The 21899-nt window shown below is 41.5% G+C and overlaps 1 protein-coding gene across 2 annotated transcripts in view; it reads right to left on the bottom strand.

The window, feature by feature from the left end:
- Positions 1-21899, bottom strand: part of LOC116862091 (zinc finger protein 268-like) — a 33759-nt gene that overhangs the window by 6941 nt on the left and 4919 nt on the right. Inside the window, exons 3-5 of one of the 2 annotated variants that reach the window (XM_032849208.1) lie at positions 13417-13617; positions 771-897; positions 369-461 (exon numbers count right to left, since the gene is read on the bottom strand). In XM_032849208.1, coding sequence (XP_032705099.1) covers positions 369-461; positions 771-897; positions 13417-13617 — 421 coding nt within the window. Of the gene's footprint in view, positions 1-368; positions 462-770; positions 898-6624; positions 6641-13416; positions 13618-21899 lie in introns of those variants that run through there. The other variant, XM_032849209.1, reaches the window with a different exon arrangement.

Here is a 21899-nt window from a genome sequence, read left to right as displayed (position 1 = left end):
GAGTGCACTTGGAAGGGACAGTGATGACTTCTAGTAGATCTGAAGGACAGGGAAGGACACTGGGACTATGGTTGTTGATTGTAAGTGTAAAAGATTTTAAAAATATAGTTTAAAAGAAAGAAGGTAGAAGGAAGAGTGAAAGTCACACCAAGAGAAATACAGAGAAAAAGCCTGTTCAACTGCATAACAAAATGAGTCTACTCTCCTGGGAAAGTATGCAGGAAACAGAGAATGCCACAGAGAAAGAGATGAACTATGAAAGAATGGTTATGAACAAGACAGAAAGTACAAACATGAGGTGAATGTCACGTCAGAATTCACATCAATTCTGAAAAGGAAGAAAAGATCTAAATATCCTCATTGCTCACCTGGATGGCCTTGACTTGGGATTTGGGCCAGCATCATCCACGGTTCTTCTTGTTCCAACGTGAAGATGATGTCAGGTTTGCTGTCTTGATACCCTATGAATGGAAAATCACAAACAACCTGGACCAAAACTACCTCGAACCCTGTTCACGAAGGGAGAAAAGTCACGAAGTTCACGAAGGGGATAGAGTTTTGAGGCAGCATGATAAAGCTGCCCTTCTGTCCCATGGCAAAGTTTTCAACTAGCATATTCCGATGCCAAAAGGGGACTAAGAAAATCTGGCCTTGAAATATAAATCCCAAATCACTAAGAATTGCAAAAGCCAAAAGCCACCCAGCTTTCAGCAACCAAGAAGGGGAAGCCTGGAGGTTAGACACAGTCCTTTCGGGGAGGGAGTTCCTACCCAGGGACACCAGGTTGCTGTAGTTCTCCAGCATCACACTCCGGTACAGGTGCTTCTGGGAGCGGTCCAGCAGCCGCCACTCTTCCCAGGTGAAGTCCACAAACACATCCACGAATGACAATGGTCCCTGAAAGAGCATATTCCTATTCAATCTCCAATTCTTTCCTGAGTTTCTGGGAAACAACAAGCTACCTAGGATGTCCATTGTTTATATTCTACTTTGTGAAGAAAGCAAAAATTTATTGAAAACATTCCATCAATGTATATTCAATCAGTCAGCCTTTCGCTGAACATGCGAGAAGAGCAGGCGCCAGAGAGTGAGCGAGGTCCAGGTGACAGAACTTGAATGAAGGGACATCTGGGTGGCTCAGTCATTTAAGTGTCCATCACTTGATTTCACTCATGTCATGATCTCGGGGTTCTGGGATCAAGCCTCGTGTCAGGCTTCACGCTCAGTGGGGAGTGTGCTTGAGGATTCTCTCTCCCCATCTCCCTCTGCCTCTCCCCCTGCTTGTGGGCTCTGTCTCTCTCGCAAATAAATCCTTAAAAAAAAACTTGAATGAAACACAATCCTGTCCACAAGAAGTGTTCACCACTGCAGAGAAAAGCGAACTTAAACATCTGTGAATGCAACTGGGACTCAAAGAAGCTAAGACAAAAGAACACACAGAGTATAACAAGGGCACAAAGACGGAAGCAGCGATGCTACTCATTATAGAGACGTCTTCGAATGTTTATCCTAGGAACCATCTACACACAATAACCAACTGTCCCAGGTTACCCAGGACTAAGGGATTTCCCTAGACTTGGGACCTTCGGTGCTAAAGGCAGACCAGCTACAGGCCAACAGGAACGGTGGGTCACCCTCCTTCTGCAACATGGCCTTAGCTCCAGCTGCCCAGTATTCAAAAAGTGCAGGTGACATAAAAAAGGATGAAAGACACTCCTGCCCGAGAGAAGCATTTAGCATTGCAGAAGAAAGAAAAGTTTAAAACATACAAACACAACAGGAGATTAGAGAAGCCAAGATGAACAACAGAGAGAGTAAGACAGGGGCACAAAGGAGGAAGCCAGCAATGCCTCGGGACGTGTCAGGCTGAGTCTGTGAAGGTACTGCGAGAGCAGCCACTGTGAGAGAAGACGTGCCAAACCTTCAGTGGCAAGAAAGCGCAAAAGCTCTAAGCAGGAGCCAATTTGTGGGGCAAATGATCTGAATAAGAAGATAAACAGATGGCAAATAAGCATATGAAAGGCATTCAACATCATATATCATTAGAGAATTGCAAATGAATCACACACCATTACACGCTTATTAGAATGGCTGACATTGTAAAAATAGTAATACCACCACCAAATTTCATGAAAGACATGAACATAAACATCCAAGAAACTCAAAAGAATCCAACAAAGATGGGCGCCTGGGTGGCTCAGTAGGTTAAGGCCCTGCCTTCGGCTCAGGTCATGATCTCAGGGTCCTGGGATCGAGTCCCACATCGGGCTCTCTGCTCAGCGGGGAGCCTGCTTCCCTCTCTCTCTGCCTGCCTCTCTGTCTACTTGTGATCTCTGTCAAATAAATAAATAAAATCTTTAAAAAAAAAAAAGTCAGAACTACAACATTTAAAAAAAAAAAAAAAAGAATCCAACAAAGATGAACTCAAAGGAATCCATGCCAAGACCTACCAATTTTTCGACAAAGACAAAGAGAAGATCTTGAAAGCATCAAAGAAACAATTTGTCACACACAAGGGATCCTCAGTAAGTTTATAATCAGATTTCTCATCAGAATCTTTGGATGCCTGAAGGCAATGGACCCATATATTCAAAGAGCTAAAAAAACCAAAATTGTCAACCAAAAATCCTGTGCCTGTCAAAACTGTCCTTCAGAAGAAGGGGGGGAAATTAAGACATTGCCTGAAAAACAAATGGGAGTTTATTACCCCTAGACTTGCCTGAAAGAAATGTTCAAGGGAGTCTTACAGGTGAAACAGAAGGACACTATAAAATAATTCAAAGCTGTATGAGGATATAAAGATCTTAATAAAGGTAGATACATGGACAATGATAAAAGACAGTATTACTTTAACTTTGGTTTCTAACCCCACATTTTGTCTTCTTACATAACTATATGAGACTAAGGCATTTAAAATAATTTATTAGCTTGTGTTTAGGGGCATGCAATGTACAAAGATGTAATTTTGTGACATCAGTCACCAAAATGAGTGGGGTTAGAACTGTAGAGGAGCAGAATCTTTGTAGAGTAACAAAGTTAAGCTGGTATAATTTCAAATAAGAATGCTATAATTTGGGACGCCTGGGTGGCTCAGTTGGTTAAGCGGCTGCCTTCGGCTCAGGTCATGATCCCAGCGTCCTGGGATCGAGTCCCACATCAGGCTCCTTGCTCGGCAGGGAGCCTGCTTCTCCCTCTGCTTCTGCCTGCCTCTCTGTCTGCCTGTGCTTGCTCACTCTCTCTCCCTCTGTCTCTGACAAATAAAAAAAAAAAAAAAAAAAAGAATGCTATAATTTCAGGAAGCTGAACATAATCCCTGATAACCACAAAGAAAATATCTATATAATTTACACAAAAGGAAATAAGAAAGGAATTTAGATATTTAACTACAAAAAGGAAATTAAACACAAAAGAAGACAGTAATATAGGGACTGAGATACCAAAAAAAGCTATAAGGTATAGAGGATTCAGATAGAATGAAAGAAATAAGTCCCTCCTTATCAGTAATTACTTTAAGTGTAAATTGATGAAACTCTCATATCAAATACAGAGATTGGCAGAATGCCTTAAAAACCATGACCCAACTATAAGTTGTCTAAAAGAGACTCACTTCAGATCCAAAGATAAAAAAAACAGATTGAAAGTGAAAGAATGGATAAAGATCTTTCACACGAACAGTAACCAAAAGACAGCAGGGAGGGTAATACCACCATCAGACACAAGAGACTTCAAATCAGAAAAGGTTACAAGATGGGGTGTCTGGGTGGCTCAGTTGGTGAAGCATCCACCTTGCGCTCAGGTCACGATTCCAGAGTCCCAGGATTGAGCCCCACATTGGAATCCCTGGTCAGCAGGGAGTCTGCCTCTCCCTCTTCCCCTCACCCCATCATATCCTCTCTCTTACACTCTCTCTTTCAAATAAATAAAATCTTGAAAATTAAAAAATGGTTATGACACCAAAAGAGACATTATATATTAAAGATTTAACACCACAAGAAGCTATAACAATTATAAAGTTATACATGTAATAACAGATTACTGAATTATATGAAGCAAAAACTGACATAATTGAAGGGAGAAAGTTTTATAATGATAATTGGAAATGTCAACATCCCACTCTCAATAATGGATAGAACAATTAGACAGAAGATAAGAAAACAAAACACTAAACACAGCAACTAGATCTAAGAGACATATGCAAAATATTCTACCCAACAAGAGCATATACATATTCTTCAAGTGCACATGGGACATTGTACAGGATACACTATGTGTCAGCCCATAAATGAAGTCCCAACAGATTCTAAAGACTAAAGATCAGGGCACCTAAGTGTCTCAGTCGGTTAACCATCTGACTCTTGACTTTGGCTTAGGTCATGATCTCAGGATTGTGCAGCTGAGTCCTGTGTTGGGTCCACGCTGGGCACGGAGCCTGCTTAACATTCTCTCTTCTACTCCCTCTGCCCTTCCCTTACCACTCATGTGTGCTCACTCTCTCATTTAAAAAAAAAAAAAAAAAAAAAAAAAGATAAAGATCATACAAAGTATTTTCTCTGACCAAGTAGGATAAAGTTAGAACTCAGTAACAGAAGGGAAAACATTGAAAAATCACAAAATCAGAGAAATTAAACGTATCTTAACCAACAGATCAAAGAAGAAATCAAAAGGTAAATTAGTAAATACTTATTAGATCTGAATGAAAACAAAACCCAACATACCAAAATTCATAGGATGCAACAAAAAGCAGTGTTAAGGAGAAATTTTACTAGATGAATAAAGAGTACACTAGAGGAAGCAAAAAACAGATTGGTGATCTGGAGGACAGAGTAATGGAAATCAAGCTGAACAGCAAAGAGAAAGAAGAATAATGCAAAATGAAAGAAGACAGGGAACTCAGCAACACCATCAAGAGTAGTTAACATTTGCATTATATGGATCCCAGAAGGAAAACACAGAGAAAAGGAAGCAGAAAATTTATTTGAAGAAATAATAGCTGAAAACTTCCTGAATCTGGAGAAAGGAACAGAAATCCAGATCCAGGAGGCACAGAGAACCCCCAACAAAATCAACCCAAGGAGGTCCACACCAAGATGTGTAGTAACTAAAATGGTAAAAAAGCAATAGTAAAGCAGCAAGAGGAAAGAAAGCAGTTAAATACAAGGGAAACCCATTAGACTATCAGCGGATTTTTCAGCAGAAACTTTGCAGACCAGAAGAGTGTGCCATGATGGGCGCCTGGGTGGCTCAGTGGGTTGAGCCTCTGCCTTCAGCTCAGGTCATGATCTCAGGGTCCTGGGATTGAGTCCCACATTGGGCTCTCCACTCAGCAGGGAGCCTGCTTCCCCCTCTCTCTGCCTGCCTCTCTGCCTACTTGTGATCTCTCTGTCACATAAATAAATAAAATCTTTAAAAAAAAATAAAAAAAGGAGAGAGAGAGTGCCATGGTATATTCAAAGTGCTAAAAGAAAAAACCTCCAGCCAAGAATACTCTATCCAGCAAGCCTATCATTCAAAAAAAGAAAGATAATGAGTTTTCCAAACAAAAGTTGAAGGAATTTGTGAACACTAAACCAACCCTACAAGAAATACTAAAGAGGACACTTGAGTGGAAAGGAAAGACCTAAGAAGGAGTAAGAAAAGCAGGAAGCAAAAAAGCAGTATAAATAACCATCTCTATAAAATCTGTGAAGGAACTCACGAAACAAAAGGATGTGAAGTATGACACCATATACCTAAAATGTGTGGACAGGGGGGAGGGAAGCAAGGGTTCAAACTTAAGCAACCATCAACTTAATACAGACTGCCATATGCGTAAGATGTTATATTCAAACCTAATGGTAACCACAAATCAAAAACCACTAATACGAGAAAAAAAAAATAAAGAGAAAGGAATCTAAGCAGTATCACTAAAGAAAGCCAACAAGCCATGAAAGACAGCAAGAAAAGGAACAGAAAAGAACTATATACAAGTGAGAAATGATGGTAAGTACAAATCTAACAATAATTACTTCCAACGTAAACAGACTAAATGCTTGAACCCAAAGACACAGAGTGACGGAACGGGTAAGAAAGCAGTCCCCATCTATGTGTTGCCAGTAAGAGGCTCATTTTTAACCTGAAGACACAGACTGAAAAGGAAGGGCTGGAAAAGCATTTCTCATGCAAACGGACATCAAAAGGCCAGGGTACCAATACTTACATCCAGACAAAACAGATTTTAAAACAAAGACAGTAATAAAAAAAAATAATAATAATAATGACCGCATATAAGCACAAAGGGAACAGCCCAACAGGAAGATGTAGCTACTGTAAACACGCACACGGCAGAGTGGCACCCAAAGGCACACAACCGTGAGGAACGAACAAGCAGAGTCATCAACAAAAACACGGTGACAGGAGGAGGTAACTTGCATCAACAGACAGAATATCCAACAAAAAATCAACAAGGAAACAGTGGCTTTGAATGACATGTTGGATCACACGGATCTAACACATATATTCAGAACATTCCATCATAAAACAGCAGAAAACACATTCTTTTCAAATATACATGGAACATTCCTCAGATAGAGAACATATAAGGCCAAAAAACAAATCTCAACAAATTAAAAAAGATCAAAGTCATACCATGCATCTTTTCTTTTCTTTTTTCTTTTTTTCTTGAGAGAGAGAGCACAAGAGAGTGCATGAGCTAGGAGGGGCAGAGGGAGACAGACTGTTTTTGTGGGGTTTTTTTAAAGATTTTTTATTTATTTATTTGACATAGAGAGATCAGAAGTAGGCAGAGAGGCAGGCAGAGAGTGGAGAGGGGAGCCGGCTCCCTGCTGGACAGAGAGCCTGATGCGGGACTCGATCCCAGGACCCTGAGATCATGACCTGAGCCGAAGGCAGCGGCTTGAGCCACCCAAGCGCCCCAAGACAGAGACTCTTAAACAGGCTCTACACCCAGCACACAAGCCCAATGCAGGACTCAATCTCACGACCCTGAGATCAAGACCTGAGCCAAAATCAGGAGGTGAACACTCCACTGACTGAGCCACCCAGGCACCCCATCAAGCATCTTCTCCAACTACAACGCTATGAGACTAAAAACCAACCACAAGAAAAAATCTGGAAAAAAAAAAAAAAAAGATACATGGATGTTAAATAACATACGAGTATGCAATGAATGTGTCATCCAAGAAATCAAAGAGAAAATTTAAAAATATATGGAGAAAAATGAAAGTGAAAACACAATGGTCCAAAATCTTTGGGATGTACCAGTGTTGTTCTAAGAGGGAAGTGTATATCAATACAGGCCCCACAAGAAACAAGAAAAATCTCAAATAAGCAACCAAACCTTACACAGAACAGAACTAGAAAAAGAAAAAAACAAAATCCAAAACCAGTAGAAGATGGAAAGTAATACAGATTAGAGCAGAAATAAATGAAATAGAAACTAAAAGAGAAAGAGAGAGGACTCAAATAAAATAAGAAATGAAAAAGGAAAAATAATAACCAACAACCTAGAAGAAATGGATAAATTCCTAGAGATATATAACCTTCCAAAACTGAATCAGGAAGGGATAGAAAATTTGAACAAAAAACTCCCAAGAAGCAAAAGTCAAATGTCATTCTCAATGGCCAAAGACTGAAAGCTTTTCCTCAAGATAAGGAACACGGCAGGAATGCTGGCTTTCACCACTTCTATTCAACATAGAACTGAAAGTTCTAGCCAGAGCCATCTGGCAAGGAAAAAAAATAAGTCTTACAAACTGGAAAGGAAGAAGCAAAATTATCTCTGTTCACAGATGATATGATCCTATATGTAGAAAACTTTAAAGATTAAACACACACAAATGAGTTCAGCAAAGTAGCAGGCAGCATACAATGTCAAAAATCAGTTGCCTTTCTACACTTGAACAATGATCATTCTGAAAAGCAAATTATGAAAACAATTCCATTTATAATAGCATCAAACAGAATAAATGCTTATCCAAGGAAGTAAATGACACAGAATGAAAACTAGAGGGAGCCTGGGTGGCTCAGTGGGTTAATAAGCCTCTGCCTTCGGCTCAGGTCATGGTCTCAGGGTCCTGGGATTGAGTCCCACATCAGGCTCTCTGTTCAGCATGGAGCCTGCTTCCCCTTCTCTCTTTCTCTGCCTGCCTCTCTGCCTACTTGTGATCTCTCTCTCTTGCTCTCTCTCTCTCTCTGTCAAATAAATAAATAAATAATCTTTAAAAAAAAAAGAAGAAAACTAGAAAACTTTGCTCAAAGAAATTTTAAAAGATATAAATAAATGGAAACATTGTATGTTCATGGACTGGAAGGCTTATCATTAAGATGTCAATGCTACTCACAGTGATCTACATATTAGTATAATCCCTATCAAAATCCCACTGACACTTATTTTTTGCAGAAACAGAAAAGCCCATCCTAAAACTCACATGGAATCTCAAGGAACCCTGAAGAGCCAAAACAATATAGAAAAAGAACAAAGCTGAAGGACTCATGTTTCCCTATTTCAACACTTACGACAAAGCTCCAGTAACAATAGCAAAGTAATACTGGCATAAAGACTGACATACAGATCAATGGAATAGAATAGAGAACCCAGAAATAAACCCATGCATATATGATCAAATGACTTTTTTTTTATTTTAAAATATTTTACTCAACAGTTAATACTGATAATAGAAAATAAAACCCCTTGTCAGAAGAGTGATTTTAGTTTTCACATCCATAATTATTCAATGGTCAAATGATTTCGAAATGGTGTCAGTACCACACGATGAAGAAGGAAAACATCTCAACAAATGCTGCTGGGAAAACTCAATACCCACAACAAGAATGAAATGCAGCTGGATCCTTACCTAATATCATACGTAAAAACAAACTCTAAAATCTTAGCAAGGTTTTCTGTAGCTATCCACAAGCTCTTTTATAGTTAACATGGAAAGGCCGAGGGAAAAAAATTAGCCAAAACAATTCTGAAGAACAAAGACGAAGTATCCCCAGTAGCCCATTTTAAGATTTCCTATGAACTCAAGACAGTGTGGTGCTGGTGGAAGATCAGACACAAGATGAATGAAACAGCAAGCAGAGCCTAGAAACAGACCCATACAAACCTTGTCTCCTGTTTTTTGTTTTGCTTTTTTTTTTTTTAAACAAAGACATAAAAGCAATTCAATGTATAGAGGAAAATCTTTTCAACAAATGGTGCAGGAACACTTGCACATCCATAGACATAAAAAATAAACCTCAGGGGCACCTGGGTGGCTCAGCTGGTTAAGAGTCTGCCTTTGGGGGCGCCTGGGTGGCTCAGTGGGTTAAAGCCTCTGCCTTTGGCTCAGGTCATGATCCCAGGGTCCTGGGGTCAAGCCCTGTGTCGGGCTCTCTGCTCAGCAGGGAGTCTGCTTCCTCCTCTCTCTCTCTCTCTGCCTGCCTCTTTGCCTACCTGTGATCTCTGTCAAATAAAATAAATTTTAAAATCTTAAAAAAAAAAAAAAAAAGAGTCTGCCTTTGGCTCAGATCATGATCCCGGGGTCCTGGGATCGAGCTCCGCCATCGGGCTCCTTGCTCAGCGGGTAGCCTGCTTCTGCCTCACCCTCTGCCCACCACTCCCCCTACTTGTGCTCGCTCCCTGTCAAATAAATGAATGAAATCATTTTTAAAAATTTTTAAAAAGTAAACCTCAACACATAACCCAACCCTATACAAAATTTAACTAAAAATGGATCATAGACTTAAATGTAAAAGCTAAAACTATAAAAGTCTAGAGAAATACAAGAGAAAATTTGTGTATTTTGGTCTGGGTAATAAGATTTTATTTTTATTTATTCATTTTGTTCAGCAGACTTCACTCCCAATGTGGGGCTTAAATTCATGACCCAGAGATCAAGAGTTGCATGTTCTACCAACTGAGCCAAACAGGTACCTGGGCAATGAGATTTCAGATATAAACTCAATCCATTCCAAAAAATAAAACTGAGAAAACAGAATTTATCAAAATCAAAATACTTGGTCTGTGAAAGTCGGTGTTACAAAAATGAAAAGACAAGCCAGAGACTGGGAGAAAACATTTACACATACTTTTCTGATGAAACACTTGAATCTCAAATAGGTAAAGAACTCTTAAAAATCAATGGCAAGAAAACAACCCAAGTAAAAATTGGGGAAAAGATCAGGCACAGAACAGATACTTCACCAAAGATATTCAGAGAGCAAAATATTAAAGACACTCAATAATACTAGGTATAGGGAAATGCAATTTAAAACCAAAATGTAAAACCACCTCACATGTACGAGTATGACAAGTTTCACAGACCTGACAATACCAAGCCCTGGCCAGGACGAGGAGCAATAGGAACCCTCATTCACTGCTGCTAAGAGCACAGAATCGCAAAGCCACTTTGGCAGACAGTTTTTTACAAAGATAACTACACTGTTACCATACAACCCAGCAACCATGCTCCTAGGTATTTACCCAGCTGATGGGAAAACTCATGTTTACATAAAAACCCACATGACTGGACCCTGGGGAGGGTGTGTGCTATGGTGAGTGCTGTGACGTGTGTAAGCCTGATGACTCAAAGACCTGTACCCCGGGGCAAATAATACATTCTATGTTAATAAAAATAATTTTTAAAATAATAAAATTTTAAAAACCCATAGATGAATGTTCACAGCATTTGTAATCACCAAAAACTGGAAGCATGTGGATATCAAGACTTACTATAAATAAAGACAGTGTGAGGCCGGCACAAGGCCAGAAAAGCAGACCCTGGAGGGCACGGTGGGATCGCTCGCGTCCAATGGCAACACAAGCAGCCAGGGGCACTGCCGGGAAGACCAGTTACCACGGAAACCAGCGTCCAGAACCGAAAACCATCAGAACAAGAAGAGGCCTGCAGAGGTCTAAGGCTGATTAAACTCCTTTAACGATTCATAATACATATTCGAGAGCGAGAGAGAACATGGAGTAGAGGGAGGGGCGCAGGAGGGAGAGAGAATCTTAAGCAGCTTCCGTGCTGAGCGTGGAGCCTGACGCAGGGCTCAATCCCACCACCCTGAGATTGTGACCTGAGCCAAACCTGAGTCACTTAACCTGCTGAACCACCCGGGCACCCCTGGTTAAAGTGCTTGACAAGGGAAGATTTTGCCACACACCGCCAGACTCCTCAGATGCTGACTCGTTCATGTCCGAACCTATCAGAAAGGCAACTGCCTCCGCAGGCTCTGCCCAAGTGACCTCTGAGCGGAACAGCCTCTCCACAGCTTGAACACAGTCAGAAGCACGTGGCAAGAGAGACCAGACCGGACCATGTCCTCAGCCCAACTCATGGACGCTCGTGGACAGACTTCGCATTTGGTTTGTTCAGCTCTTACCCCTTGCTACCTCTTGTTTGTTGAGGGACTTTGTACGATGCTTTGCTCTGTGTGATGTGTCCAAAGCCACATTAAGTGAAATAGCATTGAGTTTGAAATCCTGAACTGCTTCACGATTTTGTTAACCTTGTTCTGTAACTGAAGAAACCAGACACAGCTCATGCGTACCTTCACAGCACGCTCGTGACACCGACAGAATGGAAGAAAGAGTTAGGAAACCAAACCATACATATGGACGCCTGACACATGACAAAGGCGGCACTGCTGGGCCAGAGGAAGAAACCAATCGCTTCACTGGAATCAGGACAGGTGGACAGCTCTGTGAAAAAAATAAATCTTGACTTCTACTCACACGAACATAAAAATTCACTCTAGATATATTATAAATCTCAATGTGAAAGGTAAAATAATAACAAAGAAAAACATCTTCCTGAGCTTCAGATAAGAAAAAAGCACTTAAATTGGACACAAAAAGCACACGCAATAAAAAATGTATAAATCAGAGTAAGTTAAAATGAGAAATATCTGTTCATCAAAAGAGTACTAACAGAATGAAAAGGGAAGCAAAACAAAAAAATATTGAACAAGAGTTAATGCTATTCATACTGAAATATTTAGATGAAGCATGATGATATCTGAAATATATTAAGAAATGCACCAAAAATAAGATGGCTTAAAGGATGCAAAGAGAGACAGAGACAAAGGCAGATACTGTGATAGTGCAGGTACAGGAAAATGTCAATGGCAGATTCTGGGTGACGGGTACACAGAGGACCACCAACATCCTTTCAACCTTGCCCTCTGTTTGAAAATTTCTGTAACACAGTATTAGAGGTAAAAGAAACACCCCGAGTAAAATTTGAAAATGGATTTGGTATCAAGTAAGTTTTGAACTTTCATGTGCATGAATCACTGAATCCTATGAAAATGAAAAGTCAATTATAACAGGATTGAGGTGGGACATGGTATTCTGCATTTCTTTCTTTTTTTTTTTAAATTTTATTTATTTATTTGACAGACAGAGACACAGCAAGAGGGAACACAAGCAGGGGAATTGGGAGAGGGAGAAGCAGGCTTCCCACAGAGCAGGGAGCCCGATGCGGGGCTGGATCCCAGGACCCTGGGATCATGACCTGAGCCATACCCAGCCACTTACTGACTGAGCCACCCAGGTGCCCCGATATTCTGCATTTCTAACAAGCTTCCAGAACACAAAAAAATCCATGTAAACCAGTAAGAAAAAGACAGAAAAACCAAAGGCAACTAAATGTCACATAAGAATGACAAAAGGTATTCATTCTCTTTAGCTAGCAGGAAATGCAAATTAAACCCATAAAGAGACACCACCACCATACCACCACAACAATGGCTCAAATGCAAAAGACTAACAATAGAAATTGTTGGCCAAGAACTTGAAGCAAGGGGAACCCCCGAATACTGCTCTCCTAGCATGAGTTGTAAATAGAAGAGGACGGGTATTTAACGAAACAAAGTGCTTACTGAGGAACAGAAGCAGTAAACCAAGACAAACCTGCCACACCCGGGTGGCTCAGCAGGTTAAGTGTTTGCCTTTGGCTCAGCTCATCATCCCAGGGTCCTGGGACAGAGCCATGGAGCCTGCTTCTCCCTCTGCTGCCCCCCCTGCTTGTGTTCTCTTTCTCTCTCTCTGACAAATAAATAAATAAAATCTTAAAAAAAAAAAAAAAAAAGACAGAGGTGTCACACCATTAACATCAACTAAAAATGCATATATAGCAATAACAATACATATTTTGTGAACACATACAAACAAAAGAAATCCATGGAAAACAAAGTAATCTGGGGGGTGGGGGGGGACTGAAATTGACTACGGGAAATCAGAAAATATGTAAATAAAGACAGATAGGGACCTTATACAGACCTCGATGATAAACAGACTTCAAACTAAAAAGTGATTAACTTAGCCCTCTGACGTAAGGAACCCCATCCCTCCCCAACCAAAAAAAAAAAGAGAGAGAGAGAGAGAGAGAGAACTAAAGAATAGCAGGAGTAAACAAGCCGACAACTCACCCGAGGCTGGGTGGTTTTTGGCTGCTCCTGGGAAATAAACAGCCACTCTAGAACCTGCTCTGTCCTGTGATTCTTGTGTCTTTGCCAGGGTCCTCCAGGGAGAGGCCGGTGGTCAGGGGTCTCTTGACCCAGGACGGCTTCCTGACCTTGCAGCTCTCCGGCTCTGAGGCATGAACTCTCTTGTTCCTGGAGAGGTGGGACCTGCGGGCACAAGAGCAAACTCACGTTAACGACCAGAACTGCCCTAGGCCCCAACCTCAGTCTCCTGTGCTGGAGAACACACTCACAAGAGGCCGGGCTGGATGTTCTGCCCGCTGTGCTCACCGTCACTGTGGGGCGGACCCCAGTGCAGTGACGACAGTCCTTGCCCCACTTCTGCACACAGGCACCCAGGAGCCCCGAGGTTGCAGCAGCCCCCCTAGGAGTTGAACAACCACAGGCGGTCACTCAAATAGAGAGCAACGACCGCGCTTAGGCCGGGCGTATGCAAGCCACAGATTTCAAATGAGCCACACTGCGTTAGAGTCTCTTCCCTCGTTATTTAAATGCCCATCAACAAGTCACTTCCTCTCTCACGCGGAGTCTTACTTTTTGCTGCGGTGAGAACACTGGCACAGGGTGGCATGAGGTAGCAGGGCAGTTTTTTATTCTTCCGAAAATTCCCAACGAATGCAGACGAGCCCAATCACAGTGGTGCAGGAAAAAGCCCACAGACGTCCACACCAAACCAACACAGTCTAGGCGACAAAGTTCTCCTCACAAACATCAAGATATAGGCAGAGGTGACCTCAGAGCACAGGACAGATCCCAGGAGAAAAGAGTGAACGATGAGGAAGATTCTGATGGGCCACACACTGCAGATCCCCAAAGTCACCAATAATGTGTGCCCCCAATCGGAAGACAATCCCGAAGTCACTAAGTGACCAATAGCACTGTAGCCACCTAAGCACATGGGAATTTGAAAAATGATTTGCAAACAGTCCTTTCCAGACACAAAGATCTTCGCTCTGAGGGAAAAGTGCTAAAAATCACGCCCAAATTGCTCAACACAGAAGATTAAGGTAGTGAGGGGAATGACAGAGAGACAGAGACAGAAGAGGGGAGGGGAGGAGAGGGGAGGGGAGGGGAGAGGAAAGGAGCAAAGGGGGAAGGAGGGGAGAAGAGAGGAGAGGTCCAAACAACTAGAGGGAAAAGACAGAGAAGGGAAAAGGCTACCAGACAGTAAGAGGGAAGGATTCAGATCTTATTCCAGAAATTAACCACAAAATACGTAAATGTGAAAGAAATACATTAGAAGACAAGGCATGCTGAAGGAAGCAGAGGGCTGGAGGCCAAATAAAGGGCTTCCTGACAAGGCGTAGCACTGAAGTATGAGTTTGTTTCTGTCTGCAAAAGAATCACTGAGAAGATGAAGTGGAACAGTAAAAATGGTGACTTCTGCAGGAGGGACAGAACGGGGCAGAAGGGGTAGAAGCAAGTCAGTTTCCACTTCTGAATCATGTATAAATATCTTACATAATCAAAAAGAGGCAGGCGATCCCTAAAGCTGCAAGTAAGTGTCAACAAATATGTATTTATCAAACTGAAAACAAAACTACAAAAGAATAATTTTTCTAACTGATCTTTAGATAAAACAAGCTACCAAGACAGACTGAACTTCATTCAGCATCCTTGTTAGTAAAAACAAATTATAATTTTAAAACCATTCTACGGACACTGTAGGGTATGACAGTTCTATTACCATTATTAAGAACAAAGATATCTGGATTTAACAGATACATTCATCACATCCCATCGTAAACAGCAGATACACACTCTCTTCATATGCACATGGTACAGTCTCCCGAGCAGATCACACAGTCGGCCATAAAACAAATCTCAACAAACTCAGAAACACTGAAGTCATTCCAAGCATCTTTTCTGACCACAATGCTATGAAACTAAGAATCAACCAAGAAAAAAATTTGGAAAAAACACAAATATATAGAGATTAAGTAACATATTACCAAACAAGGAATATGTCATCCAGGAAATCAAAGAGAAAATCAAGAAAACACATGTAGAAAAAAGGAAAATGAAAACACGGTAGTCCCAAAGGTCTGGAATGTTTTAAGAGGAACGTTCATAGCATTACAGGCCCACCTCAAGAAACAAGAAAAATCTCAACTAACCAACCATACACCTAAAGGAACCAGAAAAAGAACAAACAAAACCCAAAACCAGGAGAAGGAAGGAAATAATAAAGATCAGAGCTGAAATAAATGTAAGAGAAACTAAAACAAACAATGGAACGGACCAGTGAGACAAGGAGCTGGTTCTTTGAAAAGATCAACCAAATTGATGAACTTTTCACTAGACTCACCAAGAGCGACAGAGAGAGTGACAGAGAGAGGCCTCAAATAAAATTAGAAAAGAAAGGAGAAATAATAATACTACAGAAATACAAAGGCTTATAAGAGAATACTATGAATACGTGAATATGAACATTATGCCAACAAACTGGACAACCTGGAAGAAATGGATAAAATCCTAGAGACATACAACCTCCCAAAACTGAATCAGGAAGACACAGAGAATCTGAGCAGACTGATTACCGGCAATGACACTGAATCAGTGAGCAAAAAACTCACAACGAACAGAAGTCACCTCACCAGCAGCCTCACGGGTTAAGTTCTACCAAACATTTGAAGGAGAGTTAATATCTGTTCTTCTCAAAGTATTCCAAAAAAGAGAAGAACAAAAACTTCCAAATTCATTCCATGAGGGCTGCATTACCCTGATCCCAAAACCAAATAAAGACACTACAAAATAACAGGAACTTGGGGCGCCTGGGTGGCTCAGTCTGTTAAGCATCTGTCTTTGGCTCAGGTCATGATCCCGGAGTCCTGGGAGTCCCTGCTCAGAGGAAAGCCTGCTTCTCACTCTTTCACTCTGCCTGCCTGTGCTCTCTTTCTCTCAAATAAATAAATAAAATCTTAAAAAAAAAAAAAAAAAACCAACAACCCAGGAACTACAGGCCCAGGAATACAGATGCAAAAATCCTCAAGAAAATATCGGCAAACCAAATCCAACAATACTCTAAAAACATCTTTCACTACGATCAAGTGGGATTTATTCCTAGGTTGCAAGGGTGGTTCAATTTTCACAAATCAATCATCAATCAACACGAAAAGATCGCATCAACAACAGAAAGAATAAAAACCATATGATCATTTCCACAGATGCAGAAAAAGCATTTCACAGAGTATAACAGACATTCATGATTAAAAAAAAAAATCACGGCGCCTGGGTGGCTCAGTGGTTAAAGCCTCTGCCTTCGGCTCAGGTCATGATCCCAGGGTCCTGGGATCGAGTCCCGCATCGGGCTCTCTGCTCAGCAGGGAGCCTGCCTCCTCCTCCTCTCTCTCTCTGCCTGCCTCTCTGCCTACCTGTGATCTGTCTGTCAAATAAATAAATAAATAAATAAAATCACAAAGTAGATTTAGAGGGAACATACCTTAACATAAGAAAGCCATATTTGAAAAACCCATAGCTACCGTCATACTCAAAGGTGAGAGAGCGAGAGTTTTCCTCCTAATATCCGGCACACGACAAGGATGTCCACCTTCACTACTTGTATTTGAAGATTTTATTTATTTATTTGACAGACAGAGATCACAAGTAGGCAGAGAGGCAGGCAGAAGGGGGTGGGGAAAGCAGGCTCCCCGCTGAGGAGAGAGAGCCCGATGTGGGGCTCGATCCCAGGACTCTGGGATCATGACCTGAGCCGAAGGCAGAGGCTTGACCCACTGAGCCCTCCAGGCGCCCTCACTACTTATATTTAACACGGCACTCAAAGTCCCACCACAGCAATCAGGCAAGAAAATGGAGTAAGAGGCTTCCAGACTGGTAAGGAAAAAGTAAAGCTTTCACTATTTGCAGACGCCATAATACCATGTAGAGAAATCCTAAAGACCGCACCAAACACCACTGGAACTGATAAAGGAATTCAGAGAGAAATCCACTGCATTTCTGTACACTAATAATAAAGCAGCAGAAAGAGAAATTAGAAAAACAATCCATTTACAATTGTACCAAAAAGAATAAAACACCTGGGAATAAACTTAAAAAAGGAGGAGAAAGACTTGTACACTGTAAACTATAAAACGCTGATGAAAGAAACTGAAGACGACACAAATGAAAAAGTGTTTCACACCCACGGACTGAAAGAACAGATGCCGTTAAAATGGCCACATGACCTGAAGCGATCTACAGATTTCATGCAATCCCAATCAACGTACCAACAGCATTTCTCCCAGACCGAGAACAAATAACCCTACAATTTGTATGGAACCACAAAAGGCTCCAAATAGCCGAACAGTCTTGAAAAAGAAAAACCAAGCTGGAAGTATCACAATTCCAGACTCACGTTCTACTACAAGCTGCAGCAATCCAAATGGTGTAGTACTGGCCCCAAAACAGAATAGATCAACAGAAAAGGACTGTAAGCCAAAAACAAACCCAAGGTTACATGGTCAATTAATCTCTGATATAAGAGGCAAGAATATGTAATGGAGGGGCGCCTGGGTGGCTCAGTGGGTTAAAGCCTCTGCCTTCAGCTCGGGTCATGATCCCAGGGTCCCGGGATTGAGCCCTGCATTGGGCTCTCTGCTCAGCAGGGAGCCTACTTCCCTTCCTCTCACTCTCTCTGCCTGCCTCTCTGCCTACTTGTGACCTCTGTCAAATAAATAAATAAAATCTTAAAAAAAAAAAGAATATGCAATGGAAAAAGAAACTCTGTGACAAATGGTATTGGGAAGACTGGAGGGCAACATGCAGAAGAATGAAACTGAACCACTTTCTTACACCACACACAAAAACAAACGCAAAATGGATGAGCGACCTAAATGTGCACCTGAAACCTCAAAAATCCTAGAAGAGAACACAGGTAGTAATTTCTCCAATATCAGCCAGAGCAACATTTTTCTAGTATGTCTATCGAAGCAAGAAAAACAAAAGCAAAAACATACTGCTGGGACGTCAGCAGAATAAAAAGCTTCTGCACAGTGAAGGAACAGTCACAAAATAAAAGACAACCTGCGGAATGGGACAAGATATTTGCAAATGACATATCCAGTAAAGTGTTAGTACCCAAATATATAAGGAACTGATATAACTCAACACCCAAAAACAAATAATCCAATTAAAAAATGGGCAGAAGACATGAACAGACATTTTTCCAAAGAAGACATGTGGATGGCCAACAGAGAGAGGAAAACATGTTCAACAGCACTCATCAGTAGGGAAATGAAAGTCAAAATCACAAGAGATCACCTCACACCTGTCCGAATGGCTAAAATCAACACAAGAAATAACAGGTGTCGGCAAGCATGCGTGCGGTAATTACACTATGAGGTATCTACCCAAAGAATACAAAAACACTAATTTGATAGGATACATGCACCCCTGAATTGATAGCAGCAGTATCTACAATAGTCAAAGTATGGAAACAGCCCACGTGGCCATCAACCGATGAAATGGATAAAGATACGGTGTATGTACACACACACACACACACACACACACACACAGGAATATTCATCAGCCATCAAAAAGAATGGAATTGGGCGCCTGGGTGGCTCAGTGGGCTAAGCCTCTGCCTTCAGCTAGGGTCATGCATGATCTCAAGGTCTTGGGATCAAGCCCCCATCGGGCTCACTGCTCAGCGGGGAGCCTGCTTCTCCCTCTCTCTCTCTGCCTGCCTCTCTGCCTACTTGTGATCTGTCTCTGTCAGATAAATAAGTAAAATCTTTAAAAAAAAAAAAAAGAATGAGATCATGCCATGTGCAATGAGACGGATGGAGCTGGTGAGGATGATGGTAAGCGAAATAAGGCAGAGAAAGACAAATACCGTATGATTTCTGTCATATGTGGAATTTAAGAAACAAAACAAAGGAAGAAAAAAAAAGAGACAAGCCAAGAAAGAGTGTCTTAGCTACAGAGAGCCCATGGTCAAGAGAGGGGGCGGTGAACCAGGTCAGGGGACTAGGCGTACACTTCCGCGAGGAGCGTGCAGCGATGTGTGGGAGTGCCAAATCACCACCCTGCACGCCCGAAACCAACGCAACATTGCACGCTAACTACACTGGAATTAAAACGGTAACTTCATCAAATAAAAACAAGATACCTAGCATGGGACAAAAAAGATGCAACAGTAAGTTAAACACTTGTACACAAATGTTTGTTGCAGTAGCTCATTACTGGAAACAACCCAGATGTCCACCATTGATGATCGGATAAACGAGATGTGGCCTGCCCAGCAGAGGCCACGGAGCCACACCGAGGAATTAAGTACTGATAAACGGTACTTAATTGATGAACCCTCGGAGAGGAAGTGCCCAGCAATTAGCTTTTTTTTACTGTAATTTAAGTGTCTGAGGCAAGCTTTTCATTGTCAAGCCATCCAGTTTGAAGACACTCATCTTGGACCAACACATCGCCAGCTACACCAAAAGGCGAAGAACAGGGCTGCCCCTCCCAATGACATCCCCCTTTTGGAAAGCACTGGGTGACCTAGATAAGTGCTCGACGGAGTGACCCTGGTTTTCCCTTTCTGAGCTCTAATTCCCACCCATATATTTTAAATTCACCAATAAAAAGTGAACCTGCAAAACACAAGGCACCCCACCCTCAACTCCAATAAAGGCACAAGCCCAGGCCTGAGTGCACACTTCCCCGCCCCACAACCTTGCTGTCTGGCATACCATGCGCCCTCCAGGGCTTATGAACCTCCAGGACTTATAAACCTTGTTTTTCCGACATTCCCTGACGGTTGCTGACAAAACGCATCTTGCCATCATAGGACGAACCTCAAACACCAGTCCAGCCGCAACTCTGCCTCCAGTCGGAAGTGTCTGGATGCTCACATGGGCCTAGGGAAGTGCCGCAGGCCTTCCTACTCTCTAGCATCACGACTGACAGGTGGAAACCAATGCAAAGCAACCCTTGAAAACATCATGCCCAAAGAGGCCAGACAGAAAAGGCCACATACAGTATAACTCTACGAAATTGGTAAATTCAGAAAAACACAAAGTAGATTAATGGTTGCCAAGGAAAAGGGGGAAGAGGGAAGAGAGAGGGACTACAGTTGGGGACAGTTTCTTATTGGAGTGATGATAATGTTTAGAATTAGACAGCGGTGACATGTGTACAACTCTAAACACTAAAGGTGACCAAGTTGTACATTTTAAGAGTGAATTTTCCAGTACATAAATTATGCTGCAATGAAACTTTTATAGAGAGTCTGTAACTTCAGTGACTTTTATTAAATTGAAGGCCTTGCGGGAACCCTCTCTGTCCGGCTGGCGCCGACGCGCCCTGGATACTCTGCGCGCTCCTCTGAGCCGTCTGCAGCTCCCACGCGGCTCTCACCCTGTTTCTGTGTCTAAGGAACTGCCTCTCCTGGCGGCTCCTATAAATGGGGCCATACCCTGAACTGTGTCTGGCTTGTTTCACTTAGTAGAATGCCTTTGAGGGTTATTCTCGTCATAACACAGACCCACAGTGTCCCCTTTCCTGCTAACAGTAGCCCATTTGGCTATGCATTCCCCAGTGACTCGACACTGACAGTTCTGAGCTCCTAAGAATAACCCTGCTACGTACATTTACCTCCAAGTCTCATATAAACATCTCTTCCTTTATCTTAGATAAATTCCTAGAGGTCAAATGGCTGCACCGTATGACAGATTTGTAGATCACATTTTCAAGAAATTGCCAAAATCTTTTCAAAGTGACTCAACCACTTTATATCCCCACCAAGTCTATAAAGACCCCAATTTCTCTACTTTACCTTTCAGCTTAAAGCCATTCCACTGGGTACAGATGGCACCTCGTTGTGATGAAATCTGTATTTCCCTGATGACTAAGGATGGAAAGCATCTTTTCGTGTCTTACTTGCCATCTACAGATCTTTGGTGAAGTGTCTTTTCTGATCCTTTGGCCATTTTTACTGAGTTGTAAGTGTTCTTTATATATTCTGAATACAGTCCTGTACTAGATAGACGATTTGCAAATATTATGTCAGAGTCTGTGAATTGCCTTTTCATTTTCTGAATGAAATGACTTTGAAGCACAAAAGTTTTTATTTTGATGTAATAGTCCAATTCACAACTTCAAAAGCAGAATCTACATACAAGCTTTCTCTTTTCTTTTGGAGACTGATGGTATTGGAGGTATATCTAAGAACTTTGGCTTGACCCAAAGTCACAAATATTTTCCTACATGTTTTCTTCCAGAAGTGTTACAGCTTTAGCTCTTAAATTTTAAGTCTATGTTCCATTCTGAGTTCATTTTTTTGTACTGTGTGAGGTAAGAGTCAAAGCTCATCTTCTTGAAAAATTTTTAATTTTGGTAAAATACACATAACATAAAACTTATCTTAAGCATTTTTAAATGTACAGTTCAGTGGAATTAAATACATTCACAGTGTTACAACATCATAACCA

The sequence above is a fragment of the Lontra canadensis genome, unplaced genomic scaffold (genome assembly GCF_010015895.1).
Source record: "Lontra canadensis isolate GAN:19392208 unplaced genomic scaffold, GSC_riverotter_1.0 scaffold220, whole genome shotgun sequence".
In the NCBI taxonomy this organism is placed as follows: Eukaryota; Metazoa; Chordata; class Mammalia; order Carnivora; family Mustelidae; genus Lontra; species Lontra canadensis.
Note: the sequence above shows the minus strand (reverse complement) of the source record. Positions and strands in the feature narration are given on the sequence as shown.